This window comes from Nicotiana tabacum, chromosome 20, assembly GCF_000715075.1.
Source record: "Nicotiana tabacum cultivar K326 chromosome 20, ASM71507v2, whole genome shotgun sequence".
Classification (NCBI taxonomy): domain Eukaryota; kingdom Viridiplantae; phylum Streptophyta; class Magnoliopsida; order Solanales; family Solanaceae; genus Nicotiana; species Nicotiana tabacum.
The window spans coordinates 51937482-51958114 of record NC_134099.1 but is presented as its reverse complement, the minus strand read 5'-3'; the positions used below and the strand labels follow the sequence as shown (position 1 = coordinate 51958114).

The window sequence follows — 20633 nt, the reverse complement described above, 5'->3', positions numbered from 1 at the left end:
ATTCATTAGCCGTTTTACCCTTTTCGAACCCTAGATGCCCACTGAACCTAAAAACACTGTTCATCCTCATATTGTGGTCTTTCAATATCAATTACTCAAGAGTTAATCTTTTACTATACATCTCACAATTGATAATGGTCCGATCTAGATGTGTCGGTGATACACAAAAAGGGAGGGTTGAATCCTCTCGAGGCAGGGGAAAATGAGGATAAGGAATGACCAAATTACCACTAGCGGTCTAGAAATCTATAGGGAAGTTGCGGAAGACCATCAAAGTTGCGGACAAAGCCGCATCCCATTATAAAGGAAGTTAGTATGTCCCTTACAGGGAAGTTTTAGAAGGAGACTTGGGGCCAATACATATTCCCGTAGACTTCCAAGGGAAATTTCAGTTGAGAGACGAGCTTACACCCCCAGCTTCCCCTACTTCTTCTGAGTCGTTTGATGACTAGGAGGAAAGTAGTGATGCTTCAGCATCAGCTTCTCCACCTACTTCACTGTTGTCCTCACAAATGGGCCCTATTGATGTAGATGCTGAGGTACCTGACAATGGGAGGGGTGGTGACACCCAGACAAGAGGGTTGACTAGATGAAGGAACCCGTGGTATGGTAAGACCATTTTGTGAGTGAAAAAACATACCACAAGTTTTGGGAGTGGTGGCCTCAGAGGTCACATACACATGAAAGGCTTTTTATTGAGCAAGATCTGCTACCTCACAAACCGAATGTCAAGAGGCACTTCAATGAGAGAGTGGGGTGGAAGTTCTTCACCAGCAACCTACCAGATGCGAATGAACACTTGGTCAAGGAGTTTTACGCTAATGTCGCCCACATCAAAAAGGTAGATTTTTTACCAAAGTCAGGAATAAGAAGATTAAGTTTGATGGCAAGACTTTGAATGATTATGTTGGGTTCAATGACGAGGATGAGTTCTTGTATCTGGAGCAGGTGGCTATGGATGAGTTATCCCGCCCGTGGTTTGCATCAGTGATTGCTCCTCCGGGGACTACTCCAGCTTGGCTGACACCTGGGGTCCCAATCTACAGGAACACTTTGAGCTTCGAGTCGAAGGTTTGGGAAACCTTTGTTTGCAGCTGGTTAGATCGTAATACGCATGACAGTGATATGCCGGTCTCCTGGGCTATTATTGTGGTGGCTATCATGGCGGGGTGTTTACTGTGAAAATGGTAACAACAATTAAATTTGTAAATGGGATTCTAAAAATACTTGATCATTTTTTATGCTAGTTATTAGAGTAGATGATGCGATGAATATGAAGTTTAATGATGAAATGCAAGCTAAAACGAGGCAGTAATCAAACCAAGAGGCCTTCTCCTAGGTATAGGACTGGTCGATGGGGGACCTCGGGGTCGATATCCGGATCGAGCTCGAGCTATCAGGGATAGTCGGGAATGGGATAACAGTTAGGTTATGACCAAACAAATCTCTATATGGCCAAGGCCAAGCGATAAATAAAGAACAAGTCAGAAAGAGATAAATGCTAAAGTGGCCTCGAGCCAGTGAGAGCAAGTGAGTTGGAGAGAAGAGAGAGATATATTATTGATCATATAGAGAAATAGTTGGAGCAACATCAGCCGGGGGCTTACAAAGTGATGGAGACCCCCTTTATATAGAAGGGGAATCCGTTATAATATAAAACGTGTTAACCGTGAAGTTACGGAGATAGGATGGCTAGACGTGATATCTTGAAAATAGGCCCCGGATAGGCCAGCCTTGTCAGGTTAAGCCGCGTGCCTTGGGGACTCCCCCTCGCCTACTGTGTCCCGCTGTATTTGTCGAAATGCGATGCCCTTCAGACCAATATCTGTCGAACCTCGAGGATGAGTCTCGACCTTGGCTTCGATCTTCGAGGGGCATGACCTCCATACGGCCTTATGAAGGGAAATCGAGCCCCCGGATTAGCCATATACATATAGTCTCCACGTTTCTTAGAGTGAACGTGACAAGAAATGATAAGAAATGGTTCTGAACTCCTGCTTCATCTGGTGTCCTTGCGAATGGTTACGAGATGTCGAGGTGCACTATGTGCACAGTTCCTGCAGATTTCAGCATTGACTATGGCACTATGTGCACAGTGCACAGGATGACGAATATTTCCACTTCTGCTTCACAGGAGGTTGCAAGCTCATCTTCTTCATTTTTCTCTCAAGACGAAGTAGACACCCCCCCCCCCCGTGCCGAGGAGTGCGTCCTAGAACCCTTTGTGATGACCTCCAATTTTAGGGTCGAGAGACCCTCCTTGAAGTTAGGTGCCACGAGCCTGTAACTCTATATCAACTCTATAATAGATATTGAATGAGTGAAGGCTGACTGTTGCTGGGGAGATACCGTGCTCGTGGAGATTCCTGCTTGGGATGAAGATATTACAGCCCATAAGGACGACTTTCTGAGTGTGTACACCTACCCATCACTTTGGAGCCGGTGGGTCCATGCTCGCCCCTAATCAACCCTGTGATTCTCGATTTCTGCTGGAGTTACCAGGTAACTCTGGGTCAAGTTCATCCTTCATTCTGGCGTATGGTTCATATGATCAAGCATTACTCGAGCATGATAGAGGGAATGCCCTTCACCCTAAACCATTTGATCCGAATGTATAGTCCTCGTCTCCTTCATGGGGGCTTAATCAAGCTTCGTTGTCAAGCCTCGAGATCCCTTTTTGCCTCCATTGAGGAGTTTGGGGACGACGGGTGGTTAAGCTGATTCGTCCGAGTGAGGACGTCTGACTTGATCCCGGTGGAAAAGATGTCATTCTCTAAGAAGTGGAACGTCAGGCATAAGTAAATGTGGTGCCTTTGCCCATTCTTGGTGATTTCTCCTTATGCGTCTAACTCTGCTTTTCTTGTCTTTTTAGCCATAGCAATCTATCCTGGTGTGGTGTAGGATCTCCAAGGTTAGGTTGGTCATGTGTACTCAATCTGCTCGTATACCGATCGAGCATGGTGGGATTTATCCCGAGCCAGGTGGGAAGCTAAAGAGCACGATGAGCCTTGAGCCTTGATGCATCCGTGCATTTTGTCGTAGCTTGCTGTTAGTAGCTTTTTCCGTCCCGTGCATTTCACCTCTGCATCTTTGTAGGTCTGGGAGGAATCCTATTGACGAAGGAGGTGTCGTCCGTTGGAGGGGACACTCTGATGCTTGACGAGGAGATGAAAAGGCAGGAGAGCCTATCGGCTGAGCCAATGGAGCCCAAGAGGATCAAAGTGGAGGATTCGAAGGTTGACGCATTGGTTCCGACCTCCGGGGTGATGGGAAATCTTTGTGCTAAAGGTGAGGGAGAAAGCTTCTTCTCAACACCTCCCGAAGAGTGTTTGGGATCGATTGATCCTCGAGTCGTAGGGACAGATGCTTCCAGATAGGAGTTTGATGTTGGTGCGGCCCAGCTTTATGGCGGTAATACAATGGATGGGGTATCGAGCACTACGCTTGAATTGGCAGGTGGCCTGAGTCCTCCTTGAGCCAGGACTCCTTTGGCAAGCAGATTGGAGGGGCCTCTATCTAGGACCTGGGATGAACAGAGGACAGAGATTTCAGCTGACCCCATTGTCCCTTTGGTTATTTTTGATTCTCATAAGGGGGAGATCCTTCCATTTTACGGAAGGCTAGACGAGTCTTGCAAGGAGCCTTCCATAGCAGGAGCACTGATCAAAAACGGAGATGCACTAGAGAGACCGGCGATCATTTTTGAGGATAAATCCAAGGCCAATGCCTTATTCATTTTTGGCGAGATGGGCAGGCTTTGTGAGCGGGTAACTTCTGCTAGCCTTGTTTGCTGTTTTGGGCTTCTCTGGCCTTTATTCTCCTAACCTTTTTATGCGATTTCAGGCCGATGTGCTTTATAACCAGGCTCTTGCCCAGTATTAGGATGAGGTGATCCGTCATGAACATGAGAAAGCTTAGTTTACCAAATAGGTTATTCATCCCCTATTTTTACTATCATTTGAGCCCTTGTGAAATTCCATCGCTTTTAACTCTTCGGGCCTCGATTTGTGCAGTTTGAAAAGGATAAAGCCCTACTGAGAGGGGAGCTTCGGGCCAGAGATGCTGAAATCTCCAAGCTTAGTCGACATGTGAGTGAGGTGGCTTCCGAGAGGGACAACCTTGGGGGAGAGCTACCTTGATCGAGCGCCAGCTACAAGATGCGAAGGAGGATAGTGGCAAGTATAAGGGCCTCCATTCTGAGCTAGTGGTTGCATTGTTTCGGATCAAATCCAAGGCCCAGACGCTTGTATCTTTGTATAGGGGAGGAACGGTCATTGCAGATTCTTGCGCTGAGAGGACGTTCGAGGGGTTGTCCTAACTTTACCTCAAGCCACGGATCGTACTTGGTCGGGGTCCCGAAGGCTGACCATCAGGGGCACATTGGAAGGCAGCTCGAGCGGTGTTAAAAATAGGGGTGGATCCCTGGAGAGAGGGGACGCCTTCGAGAAGGGGCCGTCAGGGGACTCATAATCGCCTGAAAGCAACCTTTAAGGATGTCGGTTTAGCAATAGATTAGCATTTATTGTTTTTTCCTATTGATCTCCCTATTAGTATATAGTACTTTTATTTTGGCATATGTATGAAGAGAATTATGTGGCTTCGTTTCCCTTATTCCCCTTTCTACTTTGAATCCAACAAGGATTGGCCAAAGAACCTTAGACTAGTAATATAGCTCTGTGGCCCGTTTAGGCTGGTTCGGGAGTAGTCATATGGCTGATCGATGCAGCCTATGGTGTGAGCTTCTGTGAGGGACCTTACGCTTTTGCTCAGCCTTTTTACGTTGAGTATCGGGGCCAAGTTTGTCCCGAACCTTATTGATTTCCGCTCTCCTGTGCCTGCGCGGTTGGATGATAATGGTTCTTATCCCTTGCCCTTGGGCATTTGTATTTGGCTTGTTTTTGGTTTCAGTCTCCAAGTCGTGTTGCGACTCGAGCTTTAATTGACCCTCAAGATTTTTGTGCCTGCATGGGCGGATGGCGATGGTTCTTGCTCCTTGGGTAGCCCGGAGGCTCGTTTGGCTAGCGACAATGGCACTTATGCTGCCCTTAGGCATGTTGTAGTTTAACTATTTTGGATCTGATCTACGAATCGGGTTATGACTCGAGCTCATTTTAATCCTCAAGTTTTCAATTTCTATGCTGGCGATAGTGGCTCTTACGTAATTTTGGTCGTTGAGACCTTTTGATGTGCGGTCCTGAGGCTTATTTGGCTGGCGACAATGACTGTTACGCTTTTTCCCATATGCATTTTGTAGGCTTTGTATTCCTCTCGTTAAGGCCTTTTTTGAAATAATTTTGCCTGACCCGTCGTTGGTTCGGGAAGAACCTTGATCTCAAGTCGTTAGAGGCAATGTTTGAGCACCTCATAAGGTTTTTAGCTTGTAGGTCGAGTAGATCGAAGCCTTGTGATTTGGAGCTGATATGGTCGAAGCTCGTTTTCCTATTGAGGGAAGCCTGTTTTAACCGGTTCTTTCCGAAGTATATTCGAAGTAATGGCCTGCAATTTTGTTTAGCGACAGTCGGGTGTCTCTGAGTCGCGTTGTTGGATCAGCCATTTTAATCGTGGTCATATGTGTTTTTCCGGAGCCATTTTGATCCTGAGTGATAGTTTAGGCATCTACACCGAGGGTATGCCCTTTCGGGATTCTTACAAATGCGACGTCTAGCCTAAACTTCCGGATTTTGAGTTTTATGCCTATAGTAAGGTCTTAAACAAATTTCATACCTATTAAGGTCTTACAGTTTGTCATGCCTTTTGAGGTCTTACAGCTAGTCATGCTTGTTGAGGTCTTAAAGTTTTTGTTGCTATGTAGAATATATCTGGTTACGCCGAGTCTGCCCGCTCGAGGTCTTATAGTTTTGGGTTTTCCAATACATGGCGATTGATGACAGTCTCCGAGTCATCAAGTTTTCTTAGGCTCGAAGGCCACTATTCGTGAGCTCGAAGTTGCCTTGTTGGGGCCTTATGAGCCCGGAGTTTCGACCCTGGGGTCGTGCGGGTAGCAAATTGTTGACGTATTTCAGGACGCATTTGATGGAGGGATACCTGTCGAGAGTATACTGAGATTTCCTTTGTTGGAGTATGAGATGCTAAAAGATATTCTTTTATTGCTTGGCATAAGTACATGCTGCTTCGTTGTTGTGATCTCGGCTCGAGCAGACGCGGCTCCTTGGACCGTTTGATTCGAAACATTATTTCTTATTGGAGCCTCGTGCGTCATTTTCCCGAGGAGAGGCTGATTGCAAAGGAAGTCTTGTAGGCTCTTTGAATCCTTCTTGGGAAGTGCATGGACATTGCCTCGTTAAAAACCTTTCTGGCAAAAACCCGTTTAGGGATAAAAAACCCGGTCGAAGGAAAAGAGTGCGACGTTTGCTCGAGGATATTTGTGGGGTTTTACAACCGGATGCCCTAGCAGTAATATCGCTTAAGCATCGATACATTCCAGTTACTCGGAAGTTGCTCGCCCTTTATGTTAGCAAGCTTATAGGATCCTTTTCCAACTATCCCAAGGATACGGTACGACCCTTCCCAATTCTGGTCCAGCTTCCCATCATAAGGGTTTCGGGTGTTGAGAGTAACCTTCCTCAGGAACAAGTCTCCGATCGCGAAGTATCAGAGATTTCTTCTTCTATTGTAGTATCATTTGATTTTCTGCTTCTAGGTAGCCATCTGAACTAGCGAGGCTTCCCGTCTTTCATCGAGGAGCTAGATGGCTGTTGCCATGGCTTCGTTGTTTGATCCCTCATTGGTGTGCCGGAATCTGGCACTTGGTTCCCCGACCTCCATTGGTGTCAATGCTTCGGCGCCATATACTAGAGAGGAGGGTGTCTCCCTGGTGCTTGATTTTGGAGTTGTTTGATATGCCCATAGCACCTCGAGCATCATTTCTCTTCATTTTCCTTTGGCGCTCTCCAATTTCTTTTTCAAGTTTTGAATGATGGTTTTATTCGTAGATTCGGCCTGGCCGCTCGCACACGGGTGGTATGGCATTGACAGGATTCTTTTGATTTTATTGTCATCAAGGAACTGTGTTACCTTGCTACTGATGATTTGCCTCCCGTTGTCGCATGTTATTTCGGACAGGATCCCGAACCGGCATATGATGTGTTCCCATATAAAATTTATGACTTCCTTCTCTCTTATTTTCTCTAAGGCCTGCAATTCCACCCATTTTGAGAAGTAATCAATCATAAATAGAATGAATCTAGCCTTACCTGGTGCCATCGGCAAAGGGCTGACGATGTCCATTCCTCATTTCATGAATGGCCACGGTGATAAAACGAAATGCAGTCGTTCGTCAGACTGGTGGATTATGGGATCAAACCTCTAACACTTGTCGCAATTTCGGATGAATTCCCTGGCATCATTTTCTATGCTATCCCAATAGTAGCCCGCTCTGATCACCTTTCGGACTAAGGAGTCAGCCCTGGAGTGATTTCTGCAGGTGCCCTCATGTATCTCTTAGAGCACATAATCTGTGTTGCCCAGTCCCAAGCATATCGCCAGGGGGCCATTGAAAGTTCTCCTGTAGAGAGCCCTATTTTCGTCGAGCGAGAACCAGGCCGCCTTAGTTCGTAGGGCCCTCAATTCTTTTAAATCTGCGGGTAGCTTCCCGTCCTTCAGATAAATGATGTATTTGTTTCTCCAATCCCACGTTAGGCTCGTGGAGTTAATTTCTGCGTGACCTTTCTCGACCACATATTTGAACAGTTGGACGATATCTCCGGGGAGCAGGTCTTCTTCTTCAGCGGAGGACCCCAGGTTTGCGAGGGCATCGGCCTTGCTGTATCGCTCTCGAGGTACATGAACTAAGGTCCATTTTTTGAAGCGACGTAATGTGATTTGGATTTTGTCCAAGTACCTTTGTATCATGTCCTCTCGGTCTTCGTAGCTTCCGTTCACTTAGCTTACCACGAGGAGAGAATCGCATTTTGCCTCGATAGTCTCGGCTCCCAAACTTTTAGCCAACTCTAAACCTGCAATCATAGCCTCATACTCGGCTTCATTGTTAGTTATCTTTGTGGTTTTTATGGATTACCTGATTATGCAGACGACAGGCAGCTTTAGGACTATACCAAGTACAAATCCTCTTATGTTTGTGGCACCATATGTGAACAGGGTCCATACCTCGGATGATGTGCCTGATTTTAATAAAATTTCCTTCTCTACCTCGTGCACGATGGATGGCGAGAAATTAGCTACGAAATCCTCCAGTATTTGGGACTTGATGGCCATCCGAGGTTGATACTCGATATCATACCCCCCGAGTTCAATGGACCATTTGGCCAATCGACCCGATAACTCAGGTTTATGCAGTACACTCCGGAGGGGATAAGTTGACAGGACACATATACGGTGGCACTGGATGTAAGGCTTTAGCTTGCGCGAAGTGCTTATCAGTGCGAGAGCTAATTTTTCTAGATGGGGGTACCGGGTTTTGGCGTCCCCCAAGTTTCGGCTTACATAATAAATAGGAAATTGCGTACCTTGCTCTTCTCGAGCCAGTATGCCGCTTATCGCTATTTCGGACACGACCAAGTACAAGTATAACATTTCATCCTCCTTGGGTGTGTGCAGCAAAGGCGGGCTATACAGGTACCATTTTAGCCGTTGGACGGCTTTTACGTTGTTCACAATTGTGATCTCTTCGATGGCCTTTATTTTGTCGGGGTTCATCTCGATCCCCCTGTTTGAAACCATGAAGCCCAGGAATTTGCCCGAGCCTACTCTGAAGGCACACTTCTTAGGATTGAGCTTCATGTTGTAGCTTGTAAGGATGTTGAAAGTTTCCTGCAAATGGGTCAGATGGTCCTCTGCGCGCAAGGATTTGACTAGCATATCATCAATATATACCTCCATTGTTTTACCTACTTGATGCTCGGAAATTTTATTAACTAGGCGTTGGTATGTTACTCCCACATTTTTTTAGCCCGAAGGGCATTACGTTATAGCAATATGTACCATATTTCGTGATGAATGAGGTCCTTTCCCTGTCCTTGGGGTTCATCTGGATTTGATTGTACCCCGAGTAGGCATCGAGGAAAGTAAGAGTATCGTAGCCGGCCGTAGCATCAATCAAACGATCGATATTAGGCAACAGGAAGGAATCTTTGGGGCATGCTTTATTCAAATCTTTATAATCTACGCACATCATTAACTTGTTCCCCTTTTTCGGCACTACCACTACGTTAGCTAGCCATTCGGGATACTTTACCTCCCTAATGAATCCTACTTGAAGAATTTTTGCTACCTTCTCTTTGATGAAGGCATGTTTTACCTCGGATTGTGGTCTTCTCTTTTACTTCACGGGTTTGAATTTGGGATCAACGCTTAGCCTATGAGAGGTTATTTCTGGTGGGATACATGTCATATATAGGTGGGACCAGGCGAAACAGTCGATATTGTTACTGAGAAATTGAATAAAACCTATCCTGAGTTCGGAGGTCAGCCCCGTTGCCAGGTATACCTTGCGATCCGGGAGGTGCTCGATCAAAATGGTCTGCTCCAGCTCTTCGACTATTGACTTGGTCGTGTCCGATTCCTCGGGGGCGACAAAGGTTCGGGGGGCGAAGAAGTCTTCCTCATCGTCTTCAAGGGTCTGCACACTTCCCTCCTTGTCCGAGACTGGGCATGTGGGGGTTGGATTCTTGTGGTAGACCGCGAACATTTCCCTCGCTGCCCGCTGTTCTCCATGTATGGTCGTGATGCCATCCCTAGTGGGAAACCTTATCACCTGGTGCAAGGACAAGGGCACTGCCCTTATGTTGTGTATCCAAGGCATGCCAAGTAAGGCGTTGTATATCATGTCGCCGTCAATGACCTGAAACTCGGTGTTCTGGATTGTGCCAGACGTGTCGATCGGGAGGGTGATCTCTCCTTTCGTTTCTTCTCCGATCATGTTGAATTCGTGGAGGATTCGAGGGGTGGGAATAACTTGATTGATCAGCCCTAGCTGTTCTACTACTTCTGACCTGATTATGTTTGTCGAGTTGCCTGGATCCACGAGCACGCGCTTTATCCTGGTGTTGCTTAAGAGAAACAAAATTACTAGCGCGTCGTTGTGCGGTTCCATCATAGCCTCGAGATTCTCTTCACTGAATATGAAGGTTTATTCGAGTAAGTGTTTTCGGGTCGGTCCGTCTTCTATAGGGGACGTTCTCGTTCGTTTGGACATGGGCCCTCGAGGAACATTGGTTCCCCCAATAATCATGTGGACATTATGATGGAGAACCTTCCCTTCCATCTGGGTTGAACCCGGTGGTGTAGTGGCCGCTAGGGAAGTTGTGCCCTTTTCTTTGTCGCATTTGAGGTTCCGATTTCCCATTTCACTAGCCGAGCCAAGCGCTTTGTCCTAAAATCGAAGATCTTGGGCAAGAAAAAGTGTGAAAGATAACTTGCATTTTTTCAATGAAACCAACAAGAAAATAATCACTATTATTTTTAGCCCCACGGTCGGTGCGAAACTGTTTACCGTGAAAATGGTAGCAACAATTAAATTTGTAAATGGCATTCTAAAAATACGTGATCTATTTTTATGCTAGTTGTTAGAGCAGATGATGCTAGGAATATGGAGTTTAATGATGAAATGCAATCTAAAACGAGGCAGTAATCAAACCGAGAGGCCTGCTGCCTGGGTATAGGACTGGTCGATGGAGGACCTCGGGGTCGATATTCGGATCGAGCTCGAGCTATCGGGGATATTCGGGAATGGGATAAAAGTAAGGTTATGATCAAACAAATCTCTATATGGCCAAGGCCAAGCGATAAATAGAGAACAAGTAAGAGAGAGATAAATGCTAAAGTGGCCTCAAGCTAGTGAGAGCAAGCGAATTAGAGAGAAGAGAGAGAGATATTATTGATCTTGTAGATAAATAGATGGAGCAACATCAGTCGAGGGCTTACAAAGTGAAGGGGACCCCCTTTATATAGGAGGGGAATCCGTTATAATATAAAATGTATTAACCATGAAGGTGTGGAGATAAGATGATTAGACGTGATATCTTGAAAATAGGCCCTGGATAGGCCAGCCTTGTCAGGTTAAGTTGCGTGCCTTGGAGACTCCTCCCTCGCCTACTGTAGACCGCTATATTTGTTGGAATGCGATGCCCTTCGGACCGATATCTGTCGTACCCTGAGGATTCGTCTCGGCCTTGGCTTAGATCTTCAAGGGGTATGACCGTGAGACGGCCTTATAACAGAGAGATCGGGCCCCCGGATTTGCCGTATACACGGGGTACCCGATCAACGTCGGGAATATTATGGCCAAGGTGATTACCAGAGTGGTTAACAAGAATGAGAGTTCATATCCTTTCCCAAACTTCCTCACCATGTACGCGAAGGATCAGGAAGTCGAAGGAAGGGACTTTGACACTAAAGTGAAACCAAAGAGGCCATTCTCCTGGTACATCCTTTAGGGTACAGACAACCCCAAGTCCAAGGGAAAAGAAACCACTTCCACTGGCCAGTCTGAAGATCCAGGGGTGGTGGCCACTGGTTCCGAGCCTTTCACTACCATGCCATATCCTCCCTCCGGACCATCTACTTCGTTGCCTTCTTCGATGCCTTCTTCATTAGCATACCCTCTGACTGCACAGAGGGTTAATCAGACTTTTTCCAACATCAACAACTGGATGTAGGCTACTACATCAAAGTTGTTTGTCCTATCTAGCACAGTGGTAGCTCAGTCAGTTCCGGCATAGCCTCAGATGCCTACTTCAGTGGAGGAATCGCTAAAGGAGCTTATGGACAAACAAAAGAAGCTTTTGGACAACTAGAAGTTTATCATGGCCACTTTGGAAGTACAAGGAAAAGCAATCACGGACTTGGGAAAATAAACAAAGGAAATGAAGAAGACTCGGGGCTCAAAGGAGTCAGTAAAGCTGCTAAGGAAGGAGGTTGAAAGGATTAGATCAGTTGGAGACATCCCATTAGACCTACTCTTGGAGGAGCCAATTTCTGCAGCTCAGGCAGCACAGGAACCAGATATAAAGGAGTTGCACCAGATATAAAAGAGCCAAGTTTATCATGCCTTCCCAAATGATTTCTTCTAATAGTTGGGTCGTATTTCCTCTTTACGATTTTTCCAAATATAAAAGAGTTGCAATTAAGAATAATCAATATATGCCAAATAAAACCCACTTATTCCTAAGTGATTCTATTAAACAAGGTTTAAAGCCTTGAGTCTTTGATATTTACTTCTACCAAATTCCAACCTACTTTCCCAAGCAGTGTAAGAATTTAATGGCACTTGTAAATGTTTGCAACCACCAACAATAAATGAAGAATGAGAAGTGAATAAATATCAACCAACTATTATACATATATTCAATGTTAAATATCTATTAACATAACACCCATTTAGGGTCCACAACCTTAGTATTTAAAGTTAGCTACACATACTAAAATATAAAAGGAAGAGAATATTTAATGCCATAAATCTTACAAAGTAAAAGATTCTTGAACCAAAAGCTTCAAAAAGAGAGGAATATTAAAGCCTTGTATTGTAGCTCCCAAAATCAGACAAGATGCCCCCACAAAACCCCAATAAATCTATTTATAGTGGGGACAAAAATACCCTTTCCGGTTAAATATGCGACCGCATGTCTGTCGCATAACAGACATGCGGTTCGCATTCTTGACATGGCCATCACATATTTCAACCCTAGTTTCCAGGACTTCATCGCATTTATTGTTTGCGGTCCGCATTGTAGTAATGCGATCGCATTTTGCGTCGCATTTTCTAACTTCAGCAACCCTTATGCTAAGTTTGTGGTGAATTCTGAGGTTCGCAAACACGTTATGCGATCGCAGACTGGACCGCATTTCGTGCGCTGGACTTTGCCCAGAAAACTGTTGTGGTTTGCGATTTCATGGTTCATTTTGCAGCTCGCTTGTTATCTTTGCGATCGCATATCCACATTTGTGATGCCTTTTTGCTCTTTTCTTGTCTTTTTGTGGCTTTTTGAATTCATTTCCATGCTCTTAAGTCCTTAAACCTCATACTCTGCAAAAACACTAAAATTACATAAGTATAAAAGATAATTGCATCTAAAACAAGCTAAAATCTAAGCAATTTGTATCAAATGTGCCGAAATTCTTCGGCACATCAACAACCCCAACTTAAACTCTTTCTTGCTCTCAAGCAACTAAGACAACACTATCCTATTCTAGATTCCATCTGAAAGATATGAAACAATACTGACCTTGGACAGTGTTTGTTGTTGGTACTACAAGCATGCATTGCTGATTGTCTTGCCCTTCCTTAACCATCAATATATACAAGGAAACTAATCAACTTGTGAAACTTTGAGCCTCAAACAATGTGACAAAATGTTACCCTCAGTTGAGTGCACTTGCATTTGACTCAAAAACATAACTTTTGTCCAACCGCACAATTCATGTGCCCTCACTAGAAAGAAAGTCCCAAAATCATAACATTCACAATGACAGCAAAATGGACGAATTCACAAATACACTCACCCTCAAAAAGAAAGTTTCAAGTGTTACAACATACCATACCATAGGCTTGCCCTTATTTTAATTCATCGCTTTATTCTAAGAACGCTTGGTTGGATATCCCATAAGGACTTTATAAGCTTGTAATGTAGGTTTAGGGAAGGGTCGGATAAACATTTGGGTACAAGTGACTACACCCTCCTTGAACACTAATCACATTTTTCTTTCTTGTGCTCTTTGCTTCTTTTCAAACCACAAAGCCTTCATTAGCATCAACTTTTACACCATTTAGCCACCTCAACTGCCTCTTTTATTCTCTTCAAGGCTCCTTATGTATAAACACTCACAACTCATATACTTTTTTTTCTCTTTTTTTTTGCTTTTGGAGCTTGAGTAGTTTCACATTTTGAGGTACACTTTCCTACGCTCATTGCACAACCTTGATAATTTCCGCCTTGACACACACCCCCAACTTAGGCTTTTAGCCTCATTCTCAATGATCAAGGAGGGACGGGTTCAAAAGAGGGAATTATTTTACAAAAAGGGAAATGTTTGTAATGAGGTAGCTAAAGAAAAGTTTAAAGGCTCAAATGTGGTGACTAGTGATACTATCTGAACAACGGGTGGCTTGAAAGGCTAACTGGTTTTCCAAAAATCACAAAGACTGCCTAAGGTCATTTCTCCAACCAAATGTACTTATTAAAAGCATCAAAAAACCAACCGGGCAAGTTCTAGATGGCAGAAGTAAACACAAGAATTATTTACACAAAGAACTCACACACATGGTACACGAACTGTTTGGCTTACATAGTTTGAAGCCCTCGAGTCAACACTTGGCAACTCAAAGCTTTCATCATATATACATATATAACTCTAGGTAGACATAGAGTCACAGAGCGAGCCTCAAGTTGACACAATTGATATCTCTTTTTTTTATTGATGGAAGGGTAAATGCTATATATAGACACACATGCTTGAACCTGCACAAGTATACCAAACCGGTCAACATGCTTCATTCTATTGTCCTGGTTCTACTATTAGACCCTTAGAAAAGAACCGGGTGAAGAAAAGCCAAGGGAAATTCATTGCTAATTACTAAATATGGACAACTATCTACTTGTTTTTGTTTCATTTTATTTATATACACAAGGATAACAACCCTTATGTACGGAAATCACAAAACACCAATATATACAGAATCACAAAACACAAATGAGTACATAGGTTTTCTTATAACATAAACATGTACAATAGTTGTCAATTTCACGAAAATATATACAAGGCTACCACCCCCAACTAAAAAGCATGCATTGTCCCCAATGCAAAAGAACATAGAATAGAGTTTAGGGGCTCCCTGAGGCACACTAAGCACTACGGGAGTCAGAAGCCGGCTGAATGATGGTGGGTCACCCTCTGATGCTGGAGCTGGGGCCGATGAGATCTCGGCTTGAGGAGTGACCTCCACTGATAGAGGATGGATCTCTGGCTGGCTCGGTACTGGATCTAGGGCATGTGAGTTGCTAACCTCGCCCGCTGATGGCTGAGTGGCCGATGGATCTGCAGGGTCGGCCATATTATCTGGCAAATATTCTGTCGCCATCTTAATTTTTGCTTGCTCCTCGTCCTCAACTGTAGGAGCAACAATCTTCTTGCCCTTCTCCTGAGGGCCATCATCCTCTGTGGACCATGAATCCCCCTCATCCTCTCTCTCGTATGCCTCCTCACCCTCAAACACTGAAGAATGTCCGGAATCCTCCTCAGAAGGAATCTCAATATGTGCAGGAGGGGCTGGTGGCTAGGATGCCCTGGAAGTCGGAGGTACAATATCCGTCATTAGAGTGGAGAAGTCAAGGCCCAAATCTGGTGTTGCTGTCTCTGCTCCCTGCTCACCTTCCTTGGGTAGGAAGGATGAGAGATCGAACTCCAAAGTCTATATCTTGTGAGCTCGGTCTTCATAGTGTCAACTTCCTCCCGGAGCTTAGGCAAGTCACTAACCTCACCTCACTTTATCTTCTCAACCCTCAACTCAAGTTGTTGCATGCGATCCCCATAAGTTGTTTGTTGTTGTTGGAGTGCTGTCACTGAGGACTCTATAGGAGTCAAGGCCTGTTTGATGAGGTTGGGCAAGTTCTTCAGAAGCTGGTTTACATTAGCATTGGCATGCTGAACAATGTGACTAATCCTCGAGACGGCTGGCAGTGCAACAGAAGGCTGAGCAGTGGTGGATTGAGAGGCAGGCTTTGAAGTAGAAGTGGATGCCACTGGAACTTGAGGAGTCATAGGAGTCTGGGAGTCTGAAGGCTCTATATCAACTGGACCCTGAGTCTGAACCTTTGGGGGAGCAACAACATCATTAATATGCGTGATATCAATGTCCCTCATCTCCTTCCCTGTCCTGTCAGTGTGTGGCATGGTAGGAACCGTCACAGCTTTACAGAGGGCTGTAATCAAACAGGGAAATGGAAGTGAAGTGGCATGCCGCTTTGCTTGGATCCATATCTCTCGGAAGATAAGAGCTCCCATATCAATCGTAATACCCACCATAATACATACAATGATAAGAGTTTTCTCAATGCCTATGTCAGTCTCATTCCTTGACGGTATCAGTAGAGAGGTGACAAATCTGAGCCACAATCGACCCTCTCGTGTGAGATCCTCCTTGTATATTTTATGCACAGGGTTGATCCAAGCATGACTCCCCTTTGCTATCACCGAAGCAATCCAACTACGCTTATTTTCCCAATTTTCCCATTTGGCAGCATACTCAGCTACGCCTGATCTCCAGCCAGGGAAGTACAGCTCATTAATGGTCTCACTGCTACAGAACACACTCATCCCCCGAACCAGTACAGTGTCAATAAAAATCCTATTGCGTTTGTGGTGCGCAGTCCGGGAGGCTCCATATGATGGATAGAACTCACGGACAAGAGTCTCATTATATTCAACAGGCAGTTAACTGAAGCACTCCCATTTTCTTGCTTTGATATTCTCCCATATGTGGGGGGTACTACTCTTGTATCCCATTCAAACTCAATTGCTTTTCGGCTAGGATTTTCCATTTATTAAGCCCTTCTCTATACAGTGCCCTGGACCCATCAATCCCAAATCAGAGTTGGAAGTCATCTCCGTGTTTCCTTCTTGCCTCAACCTGTAGGTCAACTAAGGGAAAAATTTCCTCCTCATCAGACTGGGAGGGACATGGAACATTAGGGTCCATTCGTTATAGTTTTGCTTGTGCCGCGAGACGATTGGAGGATGCCCTTTTTTGGGCGGAGGCTGCATGTTTCTTGGGAGCCATATCTTCACAGAAGTGAAATGTGAGTGAAATTGTAGGCAACCGTGAAGAGAAAACAGAAAAATTCAAGAAAAAGTTGAAGATGCAATAGGTTATGCGGTCGCATAACTACTATGCGGACCACAAACTTGATAGTTCACTACTAATCTCAGTCTGCGATGGGTTATGCGATCTCATAACCACTATGCAGACCGCATAACCATCGCAAACCTGATTGCTCAAAAAAACAAAATCACAAAATGCGATCACAAATTCCACCGCAAAGTGGAAAATGCGATTGCAAAACAGCCGCAAAAAGCAATGTTTTAAACTAGGTGTTCCATTTCAGTATGCAGTGACTTTGTGGTCTGCATGTCAATTATGCGATCGCAAACATCGCCGCATTTGAACATCTTCCTTAGCCAACTAGGGTTAGTTATGTGGCAGAAATGTGGACCACATTTCGATTATACGAGCCGCAAACTTCATCGTCCCCAACGATTTAATTCAACCCTCAACAATGGCGGTCCTAATTCTTACTACCCAGCAGCCCAAACATATTTCCTACCCAAATTACTATCACAATATGGGCAGACATCTACTTACAAACTACAATTAAGAGTAAAGAAAGGAAATAGAAAAGAAACACAGGAGAAACAGAGGCAAAATTGAAAAGAAAATTAAAAAAATTGGGGCAAGGAAACATACCAGTGAAGATGAATAAGCACACTAGGGAGATGAATTCTCATGTGTTTTCGTCATTCATTAGATGCCACTAGCCGTTTTGCCCTTTTTTCGTTCTTTGTTTGCCCCTTTTTTCCGTTTTTGCTTTGTTTCTTTTTGTTAAAAAAAATTGTTTTTTTTGTACGTGTGAGAGCTAAAGGGATGCGGAAGATATACCTGAATGATTTGCAGTGGGTAAGTCACCGCATAACACACTATGCGACCGCATAAGTGTTATGAGGTGGATTCAAGTGAGTTGCTGAAGGGCCAAAAATGCGGTGCACTCTACGATCGCATAGTGAAAATGCGGTCCGCAAAGTGCACCAACTCGTTGCATCTTTACCACCAAATTTTTCTAAACACACTGTGTTGGTTTGCCACCAAAATGCGGTCCGCATAGTGAAAATACGACCACATATGTATAGCAAACTATCCAAGGAGATTTTTCTTCCCTTTTTTATGCAATCTTACCTCGGGTCATGACCGTTTAAATCCCCTACACTCTAACACACACTTTAAATTGCTCAATTAAATCTATCTAACAAAAAAAATTAAAAACTCAAAGGCCAAAAAGTGTGTTACCACACATGGGTTGCCTCCCATGAAGCACTTGGTTTAACGTCGCGGCACGACGAAGTTGGCTTTCCTTTGGATTCACTCATTGGTCGGGCACAGACCATCTTTTAGAGCTAGTTGCTCCACCAAATGTTTTTCTCCATCTGTGCCCAAGTAGTGCTTGACTCGCTGGCCATTCACTTTGAAGGTTCGGAGGTCATCCTCTGATTCTATTTCCACAGCTCCAAAAGGAGAGACATTTACCACTTTGAATGGACCAGACCATTTTGATTTGAGCTTGCCCGAAAACAATTTGAGCCTTGAGATAAAGCGCAAAACCAAGTCACCCGACTTGAACTCTCTTTTCAAGATCTTCTTGTCGTGGACGAACTTTATCCTTTCTTTATACATAACTGCACTTTCATAAGCATGGAAACGGAATTCCTCCATTTCATTGAGTTGTGTTAACCTCAAATTTGCAGCCTCAGCCCAATTGAAGTTCAACCTTTTTAGAGCCCACAGGGCTTTGTGTTCCAGTTCTACGGGTAGATGCCAAGCTTTGCCGAAGACTAACCGATAAGGGGAAGTGCCAATAGGAGTTTTGTATGCCGTGCGATATGCCCATTGACAGTCTTTTCTAGAATTCATCCTGTTTGCATTGACAGTCTTTTCTAGAATGCTCTTTATCTCCCGGTTGGAAACTTCAACTTGACCACTTGATTGGGGATGATAAGGTATGGCCACCTTTTACTTAACACCATATTTCTCTAGTAGCCCCATGAAAGCCTTATTACAGAAATGAGACCCACCATCACTAAGAATGGCTCTAGGAGTACCAAACTGAGTGAATATGTTTTTCTTTAAGAATGCGGTGACACTTCTTGCCTCATTTTTTGGTAAGGAAATTGCTTCAACACATTTGGACACATAGTCCACAGCTACCAAGATATATTTCATCCCACAATAGCTTACAAAGGGACCCATAAAATCAATTTCCCACACATCGAAGATTTATATCTCCATCACAAAGTGCATTGGCATTTCATGCCTCTTGGAGATTGATCCTTGCCGTTGACATTGGTCACAAGCCTTGACAATTTGATTGGCATCATGATAGATTGAAGGCCAATAGTAACCATATTCAAGAACCTTAGCTGTCGTTCGATTTCCCCCATGATGACCCGCAACCGGTGAGTCGTGGCATGCCTTTAGAATTGGCATAATCTCTTCTACTGGAACACACCTTCTGATGATATTGTCCGCACAAACACGGAACAAGAATGGTTCTTCCCAATAGTATTGCCGACAATATCTCAAAAACTTCTTCTTTTGATAGGATTCCAATCCAACCGGAATAAGGTCACTAACAAAGTAGTTGGCAATATCGGCATACCAAGGAGCAAAAGTGCTAGAAAGTGCCAATATGTGTTCATCTGGGAATGCATCGTTGATCTCAAGACCTCCCTTTAGCCTCCTTGCCTCTTCAAGCCTTGTTAAATGATCTGCTACCTGATTTTGAGTTCCCATGCGATCCTTGACCTCGAAGTCAAATTCATGAAACAACAAGACCCATCAAATCAACCGAGGCTTTGCATCCTTCTTTGCCATAAGATAGCGAAGAGCAGCATGATCTGTGTACACTATCACCTTGGATCCCAACAAATAAGACCGAAACTTCTCAAAGGCATAAACAATGGCAAGACATTCTTGCTTAGTCACTATGTAATTCATTTGCTCTCCATTGACTGTCTTGCTTGCATAATAGACCGGGTAGAGAACCTTGTTGTGATGTTGGCCAAGCATTGCTCCAATAGATACACCACTGGTGTCACACATGAGCTCGAAAGGAAGAACCAACTGGGTGTGACAATAATAGGTACCGTGGTGAGCCTTTGTTTCAATTCCTCAAAGGCTTTGAGGCATTTCTCGTCAAACACAAATTTGGCATCTTTCTCAAGGAGTTTGCACATAGGATTTGCAATCTTGGAAAAATCCTTGATGAAACTCCTATAGAATCCGGCATGCCCTAAGAAACATCGAACACCTTTAACGGAAGTAGGTGGAGGAAGCTTGGAAATAATCTCGATCTTAGCCCAGACAACCTCTATGCCATGTTTTCAAATTTTATGCTCCAATACAATGCCTTCATCCATAATGAAATGGCATTTCTCCCAGTTAAGTACAAGGTTGGTCTCCTCACATCTCTTAAGCACTTGTCTAAGATTGTTAAGATAATTCTCAAAAAAGTCACCTACCACCGAGAAGTCATCTATGAAAACCTCTAGAAAATCCTCCACCATGTCGGAGAAAATGGACATCATACATTTTTGAAAAGTAGTCAGTGCATTGCACAAACCAAATGGCATCCGGCTAAAAGAAAAAGTCCCATAAGGGCAAGTGAATATCGTCTTCCCTTGATCCTCTAATGTTATGTTGATTTGCTTGTATCCGTAATATCCATCAAGGAAACAATAGAATGACCTTCGCGCTAGCCGATCGAGCATTTGATCAATAAAAGGCATAGGGAAATGGTCTTTGCATGTGTCACTGTTGAGCTTCCGATAATCCATACACACCCTCCAACCAGTCACCGTTATTGTTAGGATGAGCTCATTTTTATCATTTT

General features: G+C 44.2%; 1 protein-coding gene across 1 annotated transcript; it reads right to left on the bottom strand.

The window, feature by feature from the left end:
• Window positions 1–18106: 18106 nt before the first annotated feature.
• Window positions 18107–18655, bottom strand: LOC107787538 (uncharacterized). Its single transcript, XM_016609127.1, has one exon. It carries the CDS (start codon window positions 18653–18655, stop codon window positions 18107–18109), a length of 549 nt encoding a protein of 182 aa, XP_016464613.1.
• Window positions 18656–20633: the final 1978 nt, after the last annotated feature.

Coding starts and splice junctions, on each gene's coding strand:
- LOC107787538 (XM_016609127.1), bottom strand. CDS start 18,655: ATGAATTCTAGAAAAGACTGTCAATGGGCATATCGCACGGCATACAAA.